Source organism: Fukomys damarensis, unplaced genomic scaffold, assembly GCF_012274545.1.
Source record: "Fukomys damarensis isolate Sample0158 unplaced genomic scaffold, DMR_v1.0_HiC HiC_scaffold_19, whole genome shotgun sequence".
NCBI classification, from domain to species: domain Eukaryota; kingdom Metazoa; phylum Chordata; class Mammalia; order Rodentia; family Bathyergidae; genus Fukomys; species Fukomys damarensis.
This window is the reverse complement of record NW_022900931.1, coordinates 60,829,833-60,847,475: the sequence shown is the minus strand read 5'-3', so window position 1 is coordinate 60,847,475 and position 17,643 is coordinate 60,829,833. Positions and strand designations below refer to the sequence as shown.

The following is a 17,643-nucleotide window of genomic DNA, read 5'->3' as shown; positions in this document are numbered from 1 at the left end:
AGATAAAATCCACAAGGAGTGGCTGAGTATTAAAGACCTTGACCTGGGTGTGGTAACACATCCATGTAATTTCAGCACTTGGAGAGGCTGAGGCAGGAAGTTTGCCATGAGTTCGAGGCCAGGCTGGACTACATAGCCAGACCAGCCTCTGCTCTCCCGGGCAAGACTCAATTCCTAGGCTTACCACTCCATCCTTGTACACAGGTCAAGGGCCAGATCAGCTTCTAAGATATGGGCAAGTAGTGTACCCTGCCTTCAGGCAAGTCCAGCCCTGGGGAATCCCTACCCATCACACCAACTCCCCAACTCTGGTTCTCTTTCCCCTTAGGGGGAAAAAAAACATATTGTGAAAGAATCTTGAGTTCCTGAGCCCTTACACAAAGAAAGGGGAAAGGCAAATTCAGCTACAGCCACACAACAGCAGGAAGTCTCTCAGAACAGTAGATGCCCAAGTTAAGAGGTCAATGTCCATGTGTGATAGTGGGAGCCACAGAGCACAGGAATTCCAGGTAAAGAACCGCTGGTGGGCTGTCCTTTCCATTTCATCAGCCACAGGGATGTCTGGCTTACCTCATTTTACTACTTAAAAATCCTGAGGGGCCAGGGATTTAGCTCAGTGGTTCTGCTGCCTGCCTTGCAAGGCACAGGGACGCAAGTTTGATCCCCAGTACAAAAAAAAAAAAAAAAATCCTGGGAGATATCCTTCTCCATGGACATACAGGAGAGTAAGACATGTGTGAACAAGTGGTAATTTATGACTCCAAGGTAGTACTTTGTTTTTTGACAGATGAGCAAAGTGAAGCTCACAGAGGGAGACAAGCCTGTGTAGCACCTGGCAAATATCTAGCATCCTGTGGTACCTTCCAGCCCCTAACACTGGCCAGGGATGCTCCTTCCCTCCATTGAGAAAGTCCTAGAAAGGGTTGGGGATGTGTAGCTCACTAATAGAGCTCTTGTCTAGAGTGCACATACCATGGGTTTAATCCCAGTGCCACCCAAAAGAAAAGGAGTCCTAGAGAGCCTTGATGCCCAACTGTGCCCTTCCAGGGCAGTTTTATTGGTGCCATTTGCAAAAGGTCTTCCCATCAGCCCCCAAATCTTTGCCTTGCCTTTATAAGGCAGCCATTTCTGCCCCTGGCCCCACAGGCTACAACAGACCTTGATCTAATTCTGCCACAACACCCACATGTGAAACTGTGGGTAAGGGTCCAAGTGCAAGTCTGTGTCTGGCTCTAGGGAGCAGGGGGATGGAGAAGAGAGCTAGGTCTGTGTGGGGACAGAGGCAGAAACCTGGTTGACCAGAGATGAGTGGGCAAGGTGAGCAGGCTCCATGTGTACGCCAGCTCCAGGGTCCACTGATGTGGCGAAAGCCCAGATGGGGGTGACAAAATGAGAGATCCTGAGAGAGAAGCCCTTAGGCCAAAGAGTCTGGAGCAGGCCAGGCAGGGACCAGGGAAGATTTCAGAGGGGGCAGTGGATGAGTGGGCACTGTGTGCACTTGCATACGTAGCCAGGGGTCAGAGACATGATGTGCAAGGGCTTTGGTGAGTGTGGCTATACCTCCCACCCTCTGTAATCTGCAAGCCTGAGTCTCTGGCCTCCTGAGGCTGAGAGAACACACTCTGCGGGTGGAGGGAGCTTGGAAAGGAAACTTGGCTGGAAGTGGTTTAGGCCTCAGAGCCCACATCCTGCAGAAGAGGCCGTCAAGGGGCCTGCCGTCCTGAAGCAGTGTCAGAGCTGCTGGAATGACAGTCCTCTGGGGCAGAGATGGTCGTCCTCCGGGGCAGAAGGTGGACCAGAGAGTTGGAAGTGGAGTCAGTCCTGCCAGATCCACGATCAAGAAGCCTCTGATGGGCGCCGCTCTCCATCCTCTTCCATCAGCAACAGGCGGCGCCGGCCAGCCTCATAGTCGGCCTCGTCCACACTGACCAGCAGGCGGACAGCCTCCCGGCCCACGGCCTCACGCAGGGCCTCAGTCAGGAACACGCCCCGCAGGGCCTGTAGCAGGGCACCACTCAAGTAGTCACCCCAGAAGGCATCCAGATAGGAGAGCTCCGAGAACTTGATGTCGCAAACCACGGAGCCCAGGTCCCTTGAGCGAAGCACTGCAGTGGCCTGCCCAAACACATCCAGCTGCCGCGCCAGTGCCTGAGGTCGCCGGGATGCCACGCCCTGCTCCAAGGCCGGCCCGTGCTCACAGTACTCTGCTCGAACCCGGAGGCGGATATCTGTGGGTGGGGGAGGAGGAAACTGTCAGTGGTTGTCAACACCCTGCCACCCTTCCTCCCTCAGCTTCCTCCCACAGGCTCTTCCCTCTGCCCCTGCCTCCTACTGACAACCATACCCAAGGACTGTGAAGTCCTCACACCATTTGCTCTGTGAGCTCTGGCCTGTTACCTCTCCGACTGTGAGTCTCTCTCCCCAGCCTTACCCTTCCTCACTGCTCCAACTTCAGGCAGGCTCCAGCTCAGCCCTGCCTCTCCCCAGCCAGGATCTTTTCCCCAGATTGCCACAGAACTTGCTCCTCCAACTCCTACAGGTCTTTGTTCAAGTGCCCCCTTCCTGATGAGGCCAACCCACCATCCCCACCCTCCTGTAGCATTCCCAGCAGTCGTCCCCAAGGCGCTCATCACCTTCTGACCCACTCCGCAGGCTACTAATATGCTATCATCTGTCTCCCTCAATGACAGCCTCCGTAAGGGACTTTTTGTCTGTTTTGTTCACTTGTACAACCTGTGGCACACAGTAGGTGCTCAGTATACATCTGTGAAAGAACTGATTCATCAACTAAATACACTTGCCTTCAGACAACAAGCCTAATACCACAACAATGAATTCCAGGACCAACCACATCCCTATCCTCCCCAACAAGCTCCACGGAAGTGAGGGACCTAAACAGGCCCTGGAGACTCAAAGCAGATATTGCACTACTGGGAGGCAAGTGCTCTCCGTACACAAGGCTAACAGGGTGGTTACAAGCCCAGAGCTGCTGGGAGCCCTTGAGCCACCAAGAGGAAAGAATGAAGCCCACACAGGGCTAAGGATAGAGGGGAAAAGATTCCAGAGTTCATCCTGGGTCTTCATCAAGGAGCACTGGAATCCTAGCAGGCTGGATCTTCAGTTACAATCAATCCTTTTTTCTTAAACAGTTTGAAGTTGGGTTTCTGTCAGATGAGGTGACAGCTCTGTACAGGGAACAGGTATGAACTCGGGCCTTCTCTTCTGGAAAAGCTCAACACCCACTTGTGAAATGGGGCTAGTGACAGTGCCCCCATTACCTACCCAGCACAGGGTTATCTAAGGATGAGCTGGGAACAGCAGCAGCCAACACTTGTCATCACTCCCAGTACTTAAATCACAGAACTCATTTAACCCACAAATGACCCTGCAAGGCAAGCCCTATAAACATGCCAATTTACAGATCAGGAATGGAGGCGATGAAGGGACTTGCCCAAGATCATATAGCTAGGCAGTTACAGTGCTCAACCTCCTATGCCCAGGGTGCAGGCTTCTCAGTTATGAAGCTGATTTCAACTCAGGACATTCAGACACTGCTGTGCGACCTCAGACAAGATACCTCTTGAAGACAGGTTCCTATCCAAACCAGGACATGAGTCCTGCTGGGAAGTGCTGTTATGAAGATTAAAAGAGGAGTAATGGAGAGAAACAACAATCTAGTGCGATGCCTGGTGTCCAGTGGATGCTCCAAGAATGGCAGCTGCCAATAGCTGGGCTATGTCATGTGCCTGGCATCTGGGGATGTAGCCCTCAGCCCTGTGGGCCAGGAGCCACCTTAGATTCAGACAGATGAGGAAATCAAAGCTCTGGGAGGGGAAGTCTCATGCTGTGGGCTCCCTTTACCTCTCATAGATGTGTCAGCAGAGAGCAGAAAGAAGGAAGGTCCCCTGCACCGCCAGATGACTTCTCACCCCACCCACTTCTTCCTTCCACCACAAATCCTTCCTCTTTCATCCTATTGGGGAACTCCATCCTCTCCACTCAAGACCCAGGGAAGCCTGCCAGCCTCAGCCCCCGGTCCCCTCCATGGCCCTTAGCCCTAGCTCCCTCCATCTTGAGGACCAGATAACCCCTCTGGATCCTCATCCCTGACCCTTGCAAGCATCTGGCCATGCCCTCCCAATGTGGGTAGGGACCAGGGTGCTAGAGTAACAGCAACTGCCCAAGGCCAGGCTGGACAGGGACAGGGACAGAGGCAGGGACAGAGGCAGAGGCAGGGACAGAGGCAGAGGCAGGGACAGAGGCAGAGGCAGAGGCAGAGGCAGACCCAGCCGGCGGAGTCCCACAGACCTGGAGGTGAGTCCCAGTTCTGCCACTCTCTAGCTGTGGGGCCTTGGGCATGTGACCTCACCTCTGAGCCTCAGTTTCCTCATCTGAAAAATACAAACAGACAAACAAGAGGTCCCTGCTGCACGGTGGGGTCATGAAAATTAAACGAGGTAACTCATGCAGTACCTGACTCACGCACGGTCTATGACACAGAAGCACCAGAAACAGGAACTATAATCTCAACACCCGCCTCTCTACCCCATGGCCCCAGCCCAACCCTGCCCTCACCTCTCTCACCTGAATCCCTAGATCAACCCCCTCCTTCATCAACATTCCCAACTGCTATATCCTGCCCTCCAGCCACAACAAAGTGCTCCCCAAGCCTCCCTCACAGAATTGCCCGTCCATCCAGGCATGATGGCACACGCCTGTAGTCTCAGCACTTGGGAGGACAAGGTAGGAGGACTGCTTGTGAGTTCAAGGCCAGCCTGAACTACACAGCAGGACCCTTGTCTTTAGGAAAAAAAAAAAAAACAGGAAGAAAAGAATGTCCCGGCCATCTCCTCCACCACTCCCCACTGAGGGCCCCACTTTCTGACCACCTGATCCTTTTCCAGCTTGCCCTTCTCTTCAGAGCAGGTGTTACTAGACCTGTGTAGAAATCATCCGTCTCTTCATGCAGAGTCCCCACCATGTGGGGGTGGGCAGGGGACAGGGAAAGGATAGATTTATGGGGTCTCCATTCAATAGGAATTTACTCGGTGCCAGTCATTCAAGGGTGACACAAGGGCCCTGCTGCAAGTTGGACAGAGAGATGTGCTGCTCTGCACGCCAGTCCCCACCCGTGAACCTTCTCAGCCTTAGACCATCTAATGCTCCAGACACTTTAATTACTTCCATTTACACATGAGGAAATCCTTCACCAGCCCACAGTCCAACAGAGATCCAGAAAACATGATCACGGGGGAATCAGAGGGAGAGGACTGGGCAAGAGAGGATGAGCTTTACCTGAACCACCACTCCACCCCTGGCCTTGAATCATGTGCTTTACAGGCAACCTCTCCTTCATCCCTCCTCCCTATCCCTATCCTGCACCAGAATAACCACAGGTGACACTTAAATGAAATCTACTACAGGCTGTCACAGTGCTGTTTTTCATACCTACCAACCCTTTAGATCATCTGACAATCTTGGGAGGTGATGCTGTTCTTTTTGCAGATAGAGAAACTGAGGCACATAAGTTGAGTCACTTGCCTAAAGCCAGAATTTTGAGGTGCGTGGCTCCAGAGTTTGAGCCCTTAATTACCCTTATCATGTTCACTTCCTCTCATGCAACCACGTATGCAAATACATAATTAAAAGATACCCTGAAGGCCAGGTAAGAAAATGATACAGAGCAAGTTACAATTTAGTTAGAAACGAGCGAGAATTCTGCTCTAGGAAATGACATTTAAAGTGAAATATAAGGAGGACACATAGAATTAGCCAGAAAAAAATGGGGAGCAGGGGAAAATGGCCCTCTGGAAGAAAAGAGAGCACTTGTTAAAAGTCCAGGGACAAAATAAATAACTTCGGGCAGTAGGATCGCTGCAAGGGGCTGTTGTGGCTGGAAAACAATGGAAGAGAACAGATAGCAGGACCAGAGTTCTGGTCTCACTCCACAGCAGAGAAGCCCAGGCTTGGGGCCTCTGGAGATGACCACACCGCTCTGTACCTCAGTGGGTTCCTTTATGAACAGTGCTCATCCCAACACCTGCTCTGGTGGGTCTATCGTGAAGATTACACAGGTGAACATACTGCCGAGCTCAGAGGAAAGACAGGATCCTCCTACTGAGAGACAACTCTAGCTGTTCTGTACGAGTGGGAGGGAGACAGGAAGAAGACCAAGGCAGCAGACAGATGCCCACGATGGCAGCAAAGGACAGAAGAAAGGTAGATAGACTGGTCCAGGTGTGGCAGTGAAGGGTGAGGTGGCGTAAGCATCCAGTGCCCATGCACTCTGGGCTGAGAGCTGACTGAACTGTTCCCATGTTGGCAGTGGCAGAGAAACGCTTCCATTTCTGAGGAAATTTCTGGGGGACTCTACTTTCCTACAGACAGCTGCTCTTGCATCCTGTGTTCAAGTGAGCCCCAGCACCCACCTCAGCCCAGGGGTCTTTCTTCCAGTACAGAGTGAGATGCACAACAGGGAGGGGCTTCCTGAGAGCAATCCCTGCCTGCACTGGACATCTGGGAGGCCTGAACAGAACCTCACTCCAGTCTTCCCTCCAAGGGTTCCCAGATGGAGACACAGAGGACCCGTGCTCCACAAGCACAGCTGGAAAATTTCTAGCCTAGAAGGAAAGAGCCAGCCAGCATGCTTCCATGGAAACACCCCACCATCACAGCTGCTGCCATACCAGGGCAGCTCTGGGAGGCTTTGCCAGACTCCTGGGTCATGTCTGCCTCACTCCAGCCTCTTGCAGTCATCAAGTCAAGTTCTTCATCTCCTACTAAACTAACAGACACACAACTTCAAAAGGTAAGCAGCCAGCCGGGTGTGGTGGCACACACCTATAATCCCAGCACTCAGGAGGCTGGGAGGCTGAGCAGGAGGATTGCTGCAAGTACCAGGCCAGCCTGGGCTACATAGTAAGTTCAGGGCCAGCCTGAACTACAAAGTGAAACCCTGCCTCAAAAAAAAAAAAAGGTAAGCAGCCACTGCCTGCTTCCTGATACAGAACACATTAGCACCTAGGAAGCGAGTCCAGAAAAAAAATCAAAATATCCAATCAGAGCTTGATTAAGTCTCTCTAGAACCAATTTCTAGAACATACACAATAGGGGAACACATTAAATCAGCCCTCGTCAGGATGTGATTAACCAAACCCAGTCTTTGGGAAATGCTACAGAACAACTGCTCTGCACAAACATAACGATGGGGTCAGGGGTGGGAGTCGAGATGACAGGGAATCCTGAATATGTGGAGAGACTTTGGTTTATGTGGGGTTTTTTTGGTTTGGTTTTGTTTTTTTGGTACCAGGGATCAAACTTGGGACCTTGCACTTGAGAGGCAGGTGAAAGAACCACTGATCTAAATCCCTGGCCCAGGAGAGACTCTGAAGAACCCGAATTTAGAGACAATTGTAGAAATCTGTGCACTGATGATATATGTGATAATAAGAATTACTATTATAATTTTTTGGTGTGACATTTTAAAGTATTTTTCTCTTTTGACGATACATAGGGAAATATCTACTGCTGAACAGTTAAGAACAGCTAAGACAACAAAATAACATGGCTCATGACACAAGAGCAGCCACCGGTGACAACAGCTAAGGCTGGTTGGTGATGGATTCTCACAGTTATTATAACCAATGAATATATTTTGGTATATTTTTTATAGAAAAAGTTGGAGTGGGGGTAAGCAAAACTGATCCTGCCATACAAATCCTCCAACTGCTTTCCATAATTCAAAATATGCAAAGCCTGAGGCCCAGGGTTCACAGGCCTCTGCAGGATCTGCCCTGGTTACCTGTCCTGCCCTCACCTTTAGCAGTCTGCCCTTCGTCCTGTCTCTTCCAGCTCTGGTAGCTTCCTCACCACCCCTGACCACCACATACACTCCCACTCAAACCTTTGCTCCTGCTCTCCCCTCCTGGAACACTCCCCTGACATCTGAAGCTTCAGATTCGCCTTTCCCTTCTGACCAGAACATGAGCTCAGCCATGGCAGGGGGGCCCCCCAGCCCTGCTAAGTCCAGCTAGTAAGCACTCAAAAAAATAAATGGACAGCTGAGTGTGGTGGTGCACACCTGCAATCCCAGCACTCAGGAGGCTGAGGCAGGAGGATCGCTGCGAGTTTGAGACCAGCATGGGCTACACATTGAGTTCAGGGCAATCTCACTACATAGTGAGAACCTGTCTCCAAAATAAATAAATAAATGGACAGCCAAGTGTGGTGATAACATGCCTGTACTCCCAGCACTCAGAACACTGAAAAGACTGAGGTTAGCCTGGGCTACACAATGAGTTCAAGGCCAGGCTGGACTTCATGGCACGATCCCGTTTTAAAAAAGGGAACAAACAAACCCACCTGTGCCAGTCACTCATACTAGTGACTTCGTTTCTTGGCCTGTCTCCTCCTTTGAACTATGGGGGATGCCAGCCCTATCTTAATGGTTGTCTTGAGAATTCAAATCAGGAGAGGAATATGTCTGGCTCAGTACCCAGTGCACAGGTACTGTCCATACAGGTATGGAAGCCCAGCACCGGCAAGTACCCTTCTTATACTCTCAGGTACTTGGGAATTCACTGCAGTCAATGAGGGCAGCTCGCTGGGGTCAACCCCCACACATGCCACAGGTTTGGTGGGACAGGAATGTCAGACTTTTCCTTAATCAGGTCAGGAAGGGCCTCCTTCTACCTCACAGAAGCCTCATGGCCTCCTTAAAGTAAACCATCCCCATTTTATTTCAGAGGGGAAAACTGGGGCCCAAGTGGGGAGAGCCTCACTCCAGCCCCACCCTGCCTGGTGAGTCAGCACTCAGACCTGCTTACCCATCTCAGTCAAGGCAGCCACACCCTGGCTAACAACCTCCTGGCCTTAGGGAAGATAGCTAAAGTCTGGCATTGCCTGCTTCTGTCCTCCCTGAGGCAATGACTCCCTCACCCATCCAGCCAACCTGGTGGCTCTGGTAATTACCACCTGACTCAAGGGAGAGTCACCACTGGGCCCCCCAAGCCGAGAGCTGTCTAAGGACATGAGACTGACTCTGTTCCTCTGTTCCTGATGGCATCTGGCACAGGTATCTGCAGCCTCACCTATGAAATGGGTATGACACCCCCTTGCCTGGAAAACCACGACGGGTACCAGGAAGAGCAGTCATGAGTACCTTGTGGGCTGCAGATGAGAAAAAGCACCCCTAAGCCAAGATCTCCTGTGGATACAGAGTTGCCCCCACCTTCCACCCCAGCCTGAACATGGGGAACGTCCTTCCCAGCAACTTTTCCACCTTCCTTGAGCTTATCCTGGAAGTGGCATCTCCACAGGGAACCAGGAGCAGCAAGAAGGCTCCTCCATGTACCCCTGCACCTAAAGTATACACAGCACCTGTCACACCAGCCTGGGTGACAGCCTTTATCTGCCCCCGCTGTAGCTGGGGAGCTCTGGAAATTCAGAGACCATATCTGATCACCTCTGTTTGTCCGACTCAGAGAAGGGAGAACCAGAGATGGGAAGCTGTCTATGGCTATGTCCTCCCCACAGGAGTACGGGGGTGGGGGGGTCCTAGGGCAAGGACCGAACATAAATCTGCACAGCCCATGTTGCCCCTCCACTGGCCAACCCTGTCTGCAGTCAGCCACACAACCAGAATATTCCCTTACTCCACTCCTTCTTATGCTCTCCAACACGACTACCCCAGGAAAGACCTCTGCCCCCTTCTGCTTGTGAGAATGCACACCCTCTTCATCCATTTCCCTGTTTCCTCACTACTTACTGTATTTAGCATGCATCTAGCAGAGCCTACAGTAGAAGCCCAGGGCTACCCTAAGCATTTTACTTATGATAACTCCCTTACTAGCAGATTGTCCAAATGGGGTTAGAGTTCTTTTCCTTTCATTCACTCATTCATTACTTTTAAATTTCTTGGTAACAAAGTTTACAAACTCTGCAGAGCAAGTCTGGGTCAAGTAAAAATAGGAAAAAGAGAGAAAAAAATTTTTAAATACACCCTACAGTGTAGGATGGGCTTCTATGATGAGACATGATAGTGTATTTTTTGGTTTTCTGAGATAGGGTCTCACTATGTAGAGCCCAGCTGGCCTCAAACTCATAATCCTCCTGCCTTAGGCTCCCTCCCCAGTACTGGGATTACAGCCAAATGCCACCACACCCAGCTTAGAGTTCTTTTAAAGAGGCATTACTCTTGCTTCCCTCCCTTGCTTAAAGCCTTTGACAGCCCAGGAAGCCTACCTGGCCCTATGTGGCTCCTCCACCCATTCCAGATCCTCTCCCTGACAACTACCAAAGGGATCAATTCCACTGATCTGTTACCTGACTACAAGGTCAGATAGAGGCCTCTCTGCTGCATTCCCACCCCAAGCCCACTGCACAGCAACAGTTAAGACTGAAAGCACACCTCACATAGCACATGCTCTGGGCCAGGCACTACTCCAAGCATATCATGTAGTTAACTTGCCCTTCTCACAACAACTCTTAGTTGGGACCATTATCAGCCTTGTTTTAAGACGTAGAAACAGGCCCTGCAAGGTTCAGTCACCTGCCCAAGGTCAGAGAAACAGCTAATTCAAGTGCCAAGGCCAAGATGTGAATCTAGCAGCCTGACCCACGGCCCTTGGTTTTCTATCCCTGCAATATTCCACCACTGCAGGAGATACGACTATGAAATAAGAAAACACCTGCAGATGTTTGCTGAACAAACAAATGAAATTATAGAACGGGAGTTATCAGGGAGGACTTCCTGGGGGTAGCTGGCACATGATTTTATCCTTCAATTATGGCAGGCTACAGACAAGCAAGAGGGCAACAAAAAGGATAAGAGTTCCACTGGGCTATGGATACACCCAGTAACACACACCTGTAAATCCCAGCTATTTGGGAGATTGAAGCGGGAGGATCACAAATTCAAGGCTGGCCTGAGCAACTTTAGCCAACTTTAACAATACCCTATCTCAAATTGAAAATAAAAAGGGCTAGGGATTAGCTCAGTGGTAGAGTGCCTAGTACACACAAGGCCCTGGGCTCAAACTTTACTACTACAGATAATACAGATAATAATAATTCCCCAGTGCTAAATGGATGCCTGCAAGTTGCTGCCTGCCTGCAAGGTAGGTCATGTCACAACCCTGACATATGCCCACTTGTCCAACTCTCCAACTCTATAGCCTGCCCTGGACACTATTTATGCATTCCTAAGGCCAACAGACACCTACCACAGGTCACTTTGCCTTCTGATGGAGGTCTGGTTGGCTCCTGCTGCTGCTGGGGGGCAGGTGGGCTGCCCCTCCGCCGCCTTCTGGCACCACCACTGGGGCGGCCCCGACTCCGCCGCTGCCGCTTAGTCGGAGGGGAGTCTGAGGAGAGACAGATGAGGTAGACTGAGGATGACTAGGACGATAGGCAAAGTACCAAGGTAGGTGTCCAGGAGGAGCTCAAAGCCATTCTCTATGCTGTTGTGAGCCTTTGGGGGAGCCCCTCTGGAATGGCCCTGTCTTGAAGATGAGGTACCACTGACAATCATCATCTGGAGAGGCACACTCCAACATTCAGCCCACTCCTCCAGGTCTAAAGAAGCCTTAGCAGGCCATGGTGGCACACACCTGCAATCCCAGCACTTGGGAGGCTGAGACAGAAGGATTGCCACAAGTTCAAGGCCAGCTTGGGCTACAAAGTGAGTTCAAGGCTGGTCTGAACTACGTGGCAGGACCTTGTCTCAAAAAATAAATAAATAAATAAAAATTTAAAAGCCCTTTCACACTCACATCAGGAGACAGGCAAGACAACTGCCACTGGGGCATCATACATAATCATGAAAACCTGAACACAATACAAAGGTCTGATGAGAAAAAACAATGCTGTAGAACTGCTTCCAGGATAGTGTTACACTACGCATAATAAAAGAGAGGAAGTCAGAACATATGTTTGTTATTTTTACAAGATAAAACACTGGGAGCCTGATGTGGTGACACACACCTGTAATTCCAGCACTCAGGAGGCTAAGACAGGAAGACCACTGTGAGTTCAAAGCCAGTCTGAACTACATAGTTTAGGGCCAGCCTAGAAGTCATACCAAGACCCTGTGTCTCAAAAACACCCCCAAATGAACAACAACAAAAAGATTAAAACTGCAAGGACACATCAAAAATTAATGAAACTACTTACAAGACCTACTTTGGGGGAGGAAAGATACAAATGATTTGTGTTTGTGTGTGTGTGTGTGTGTGTGTGTGTGTGTGTGTGTGCGAGAGAGAGAGAGAGAGAGAGAGAGAGAGAGAGAGAGAGAGAGAGAGAGAGAGAGAGAGAGAGAGAGAGCCATCATACCCTGGACATTTTTAATGTTTTCTTTTCTTTTTTTTTTTTTTGGTACCAGGGATTGAACTCAGGTCCTTGCGCTTGTGAGGCAGGTAGTGGAACCACTGAGCTAAATCCCCAGCCCTTCTAATATCTTATTTCATACTTTAGTTTTGCCTTTTGAGTCATGTACTATTTAACACATTCAAAAACTTTAAAGAAAACTAAAAGAAACAAACCATAGAAACTAAAGAAAAGCTAAAACACATGAGCCTAACTGTATATATAATTGGTAACATAAATACTCTGAGAAAACAATTATTTCAAGTAACATGGAAAAACATTCTGACTGCAAACTATCAGTGGGATATGGCCAAAGAACAAGAACCACAAACAAATCTCATGTTTCAATCAGGAGATACCTTCAAAAACAGTACTGACTATAATTCTGATGCTATTTTATTATTGTTGTAAAATTTATGTAAAAATAAAAAAAAATTCATTTCTCAATGTAATGAACAGCCAAGATTTAGTATAAGAAAATCTTTGTTATGTTAACTTTGAATTAAAATTGTACTAAGAGCTTCTTAAAAAGCAGTCTCCAGCTCTGCTCAGGGACAGAGGATAGAAACAAAATGACTACTCAGTACCCAGATTAAATACTGGCCTTTAAAAGAAACCAGGCTTCTTAAGAACAGCTGATTCTAGGACTGGGAAGGGGAAAGTTCAAGGTGAGCCCAAGGCACCTGCGGTGCCATGAAACAGAAGGTAATCAAAAAACTAGGGAATTTAGCTCAATGGTTCTGCTGCCTGCCTTGCAATCACAAAGTCCCACGTTCGATCCCCAGTACCAAAAAAAAGAAAGTGGAAAACACAGTAAAAAGACACACAGACTTAAGACTCAACTGTGCTCACTTGCACAGCATGTACACTAAAAAGACAACAGAGAATAACCACTTTGAACTCTGGGAAGAATGACTGTGCATAACAAAGTAAATAAATAATGACTCCATAGTGATACTCAGAAAAACATGAGAAAATGTTTCTTGAAAGAACTCTAACAGAGGTAGAAAAATGAAAATAATTGGAAAATCACTGTTTTGCAAACACCAATGTGATAAATGGTTTAAGGTAAAACAGTCAGGGTTCACCAACAGATGCCAAGCCCACTGGATGAATGGCTAGCGGGAAACAGGATGTCCCAAAGTATTATCTTACAGAATGTTTAACCTTGACAGGAAAGAAACGTCCCTTTAGAGCCAGATGTGGTGGTATACACCTGTAAAGGCCAAGTCAGGAGGATTTTAAGTTCAAGGCCAACAGGGCCACCTAATAAATCCAAGGACAACATGGACAATCTAGTTGAGAACCCTGCCTCTAAAAACAACGAAACTACCTGGAAAGTACAAGCTTCTGAGTTCGATCCCTGGAACCAAAAACAAAAACAAAAACAAAACCACACCCTTATATAATGGACAGATATGGCAGATATCACCTTAACAAAGTGATTAGCTGGGTAGGGTGGCACATGCTTATAATCCCAGCACTCCCGGAGGCTAAAGCAGGAGGACTGCCGTGAGTTTGAAGCCAATCTGGGCTACACAGTGAATTCAAGGGCAGCCTCGACTACATAGCAAGTCCCTGTCTGAAAAAAGAAAGAAAAAAATATGGGGGACAGAGGGATAAGTTAAATGTCATAATCAAAAATAATCAAACATATCCAGGAGGAATTAAAACATACTACAAAACAATCAGCCTAGTCAGGTCCAAGAGTCAACAAGGAAAAAGGGGAGCTGTAGGTGTGGGTGGCTCAGTGGTAGAGCACATGCTTATTGGCACACATAAGGGTCTCCCCATCACCACCTCTACAAAAGATCTGAGAAGTTGGGGAGAAGTTTCTGTTCTGTAGTTTGAGGCTGAGGAAGGAGGGGAAGAAAAACATAAAAAGAATTAAGATGTGTTATGTGCACGCACTAACTCCCCAAGATGAATGTAATCATGTACTATAAACATGTAGTAACAAAAAGGTTTTTTAAAAAGTAAATAAACCTTAAAATATAGAGAGAGAAATTAAAGAGATATAACTGCATGCATAACAACTCAACCATGAGTATATTCTTTAAGTTGAGACCATTTTAAGAGAATGAAAATGGACCATCAGGGTATCAGAGAATATTTATTTTTTAAGGTACAATAATGGTCTTGAAGTGGTATAGGAGAATATCGTCAGTCTTAAATGATGCCTTATGATGAGGAGTTAATCTGACGTCTGTAATTTACTTTCAGAGAATTCAACAAAGATGTTTACCTTCTATGCATGTTTGAAATTTTATGATAATAATAAACTGGAGGAGGGAGAAGAGGCAGAATAAATTAACTGGGACATGGCAATTAAACCAATTAGAGGCATTGAACAAAATCTCAGCAACAGGTCTAGCAAAGACAACAAGCTACAGACTGATACCTACAATATGATGTCATTTAAATAAAATAGAAAACAACATGAAACAATTCTATGGGTTGCTTCGGGACACATGCTTCCTCTTGCAGCATTGATACAATAATAAACACAGACACACTGTGAAAATGAGGTCCAAAGACCCCTCAGGCCACTTCTCTGATGGGCCAGGATGAGGAGGTTTATCAAAGTTCAGAAAAACAAGAGGGACACTGCCATCATGCCCACTCAGGGCACTCACCTGTATCCCACTGGCCCTCCTGAGAGTCTGAAGAAGTGCTTGACTGCCGACGGCGGCGGCAGCTTCCCTCTGTCCTTTTTGAAGAACAAGAGGTGCCATAGTTGTAGCGCTCAGGAGACACTGGGAGAAGACAACAGAAAGAAACGTTACAATTCGCAGTCCAGTCTTCAACTCCTACCCCTAGAATGCCTGGACCACAAGGTGCCTAAGTCCACACTCAAACACCTACCCAGAGTGCTCAGACGGTGCCCTAGACAGAGAATTCCTCCCACTCTAGGGCCACCTGGCCCATGTCAATAGCAGCTCAAAAGTTACCTGGTATGCAGTCATGAGCAGGACCTCTGCAATGCCCCCTGCCCCTCAACAACTGCTCCTAGTTCACCTTGAGGCCCCCAGGAGAAAGCAGGCCTCTGTAGACTCCCCAGTCTTTTCTTTTAGAACTTGATTCTCAGGCATATTTTTCTCAAATGCCATTAGCTCTCCAGAGATGTCTGGTTATCCAAATCTCACAGGATACAAAAACCTACAATTCCCCCCTCTCCAACCTAATCAATCCACCTCTAGTAACCCAGCTAAGAACCCCAAAACCTATTCATGCACAGGTCTTCGGGCAGACTGAAACCCTCCCAGCTCCCCACCCTTCTCACTGCTGTCCTTCCCTCCCAAGTCAAGGGCCTCAACTCTGGAGACAGGCCAGCTAGATTTGAATCCTGGCTCTCACACATTCTAGCTATGTTACCTGTAAGCCCCTCCATGATGTTATCTTTTGCCTATCTGTCCACCCTTGCTTGGGCACCCCTTTGTTCCTGCCACACTGGCTTCTCATGATACCAAGTTCATTCTCACCTCACGGCTTGGATGCCTTTCCCTCTACCTGGGAACTTCTCCCCTGAGATGTGTGCATGGCTAGAAGTAGTACAGCCTCAGTTCAAATGTCATCTCAGAAAGGTCTTCACTGGTTACCCAATCTAAGGCGGTCTCCTTTCACTTTGAGGCACTTCCTACTCCCTCTATTCTATTACCTTGTTTTAGTCTGTCACCCCAACTTAAAGGAAATTACTTATTTACTCATCTTTATTTTCTGATGCACCAGCTACACGTAAATAAACCCCATTATCATATATCCTCTATGCTTAATATGCAGGAGTCAAGTCTTATATGTGGCAAGCTGCCTAACTTTTCTGAACCTGTTGTTTTCCTTGTACAGTGGGGACAGCAACAGAACTTCCTCGTGGGACTATTAGAAGGATATAAGGTGATAGTTCATTTGATGACTTACAACAGTACCTGGGACGAACAAGCCTTCGGTAAAAGTGGTCGACAGTATTATTGATGTGACCAAGCTCACTCCTCCTTAGACCATGTCTCCTCCCTCTTTTGTTTTTCATTAATATTGTGTGAAGGGGGAGTGGAATGGGACATTACCAGGGCACCACGGGGGCCCATGGGACTCGCCACAGTTAGTCTGGCACACTCCTATTTAACCTTACCAGGCCGGCGCCGTTTGCGTGCCAGGTGCGGCAGCAGGTCGTGGCGGGCCAGCACCCGTAGGAGTTGGCCCAGCAGCCGAAGGTTGCTCTCGTCGCACTGCCCGCGGCGCTCCAGCTCCAGTAACAGCTCCAGGCCGCTGCGGGTGCGGGCCAGGCCGCCAGCTGCGCCGGGGGCCTCATCCAGCAGGAAGGCCAGAAGCTCCAGCTCGCAATCGGTCAGCTGCCCGCCCACTACCTCGAACATACGGTGAAGCGACAGCATGCCATAGTAGTCCAAGCACTCATCCTCCTCCCAGCTTGGGGCCGGGGTCGACCCAGACAGCGCCATTCCCGGGGGAGGGACGCGGAACAAGCTCAGAACCAGGCCCTAGAACCCACACGGCGGGGAGGAGGTAGCGGTCAGCGACGCAGCGGCCGGGACTGCACACTGGCCAGTGCGTGTTCTCCCGCCTAGGCCAGGCAGGGCCGACTCCCACAACCCACAACAGCCTCGGTCTCCCTCTCTCCCGGAAGGGAATGGTATAGTCCAAGGTCCCCTAGTAACAGGTAGGGACGCCAGACCCTACGGGTTCTCCGACTACTCCACTCCAGACAGCCAAGCCCAAAGGCCCCTCCCCAGGTGGTACGTTCCAAACGAGCCCCCCACCCCCACCCCGATGACCCCCCCAGTGATTCGGCCCAAACAAGGATCGATGCCCAATCCAGTGCACTTTGGTCTACTACACCGTGCCTTTGGGTAGTAAATGTCGGGACGTGGCCCTTGCCTCTGTCCATCAGTATTTTCCACTCAGGCTTTCCGCTCCACCCAAACAAACAGTACTGTCCGAAAGTGACCCTCTGCCCCGCGGGACCGACCAAGGCAGCCCTTTGCTCCACACAGGTGGTACTGTCCGAACCAGACCCTTGCCCTTATAAGAGCAGTCCCACCCTGTCCCCAACGCCCGAGTAGTTTTGTCTTCCTGCCACCAGTCGCCCTTAGGCCTCTCGGGATCCTCACCGGATTCCGGCGTCCGATGACACCTAGACGACGGTTGCAGCCACTTGTTTTGGATCTTTCTGGCACCTTCTCTATTATTACGCCTGCGTCACCTCGCTCCTCCTTCTTCTCCCAACTTGCGCAGGTGCGACCGCCACGCCCCTTGAGCGCAAGCGCA

General features: G+C 49.3%; 1 protein-coding gene across 1 annotated transcript; it reads right to left on the bottom strand.

Annotated features, from left to right (window-relative positions):
• Window positions 1-712: 712 nt before the first annotated feature.
• Dedd2 (death effector domain containing 2) lies at window positions 713-17,614 on the bottom strand. Its single transcript, XM_010623305.3, has 5 exons — window positions 17,487-17,614; window positions 16,490-16,856; window positions 15,000-15,119; window positions 11,223-11,363; window positions 713-2,228 (listed from the first exon to the last, which is right to left on the bottom strand). Exons 2-5 carry the CDS (start codon window positions 16,815-16,817, stop codon window positions 1,837-1,839), a joined length of 981 nt encoding a protein of 326 aa, XP_010621607.1. The 5' UTR covers window positions 16,818-16,856; window positions 17,487-17,614; the 3' UTR covers window positions 713-1,836.
• Window positions 17,615-17,643: the final 29 nt, after the last annotated feature.